Here is a 227-nt window from a genome sequence, read left to right as displayed (position 1 = left end):
CGATCAGCAGAGCAGCCTGGGCCTGGGCCCGGGCACCTGAGGGCCAGGCGTGGAGGCCAGGCCGCAGGGCAGGTGGACGTGAACAGAAGCGCACGGGGCGGCTGGAAACCAGGCTCAGGAAGGTCCCACGTGTGGGAGATGGCGACGCCCAGGAGGCCTGCTCACCATCTCAGGGCAGCCGACGTCGTGGAACCGGCAGGGCAGCGGGCACTTGCCGCACGTCCTGA

At 70.5% G+C, this 227-nt stretch overlaps 1 protein-coding gene across 1 annotated transcript in view; it reads right to left on the bottom strand.

Annotated features, from left to right (window-relative positions):
* Positions 1 to 227, bottom strand: part of TRAF2 (TNF receptor associated factor 2) — a 30,313-nt gene that overhangs the window by 23,364 nt on the left and 6,722 nt on the right. Inside the window, exon 9 of the mRNA XM_015572332.1 lies at positions 166 to 227. Within this exon, the coding sequence (XP_015427818.1) occupies positions 166 to 227 (62 nt within the window). The remainder of the gene's footprint in view (positions 1 to 165) is intronic.

The sequence above is a fragment of the Myotis davidii genome, unplaced genomic scaffold, assembly GCF_000327345.1.
Source record: "Myotis davidii unplaced genomic scaffold, ASM32734v1 scaffold609, whole genome shotgun sequence".
In the NCBI taxonomy this organism is placed as follows: domain Eukaryota; kingdom Metazoa; phylum Chordata; class Mammalia; order Chiroptera; family Vespertilionidae; genus Myotis; species Myotis davidii.
This window is presented reverse-complemented; position numbering and strand designations above follow the sequence as displayed.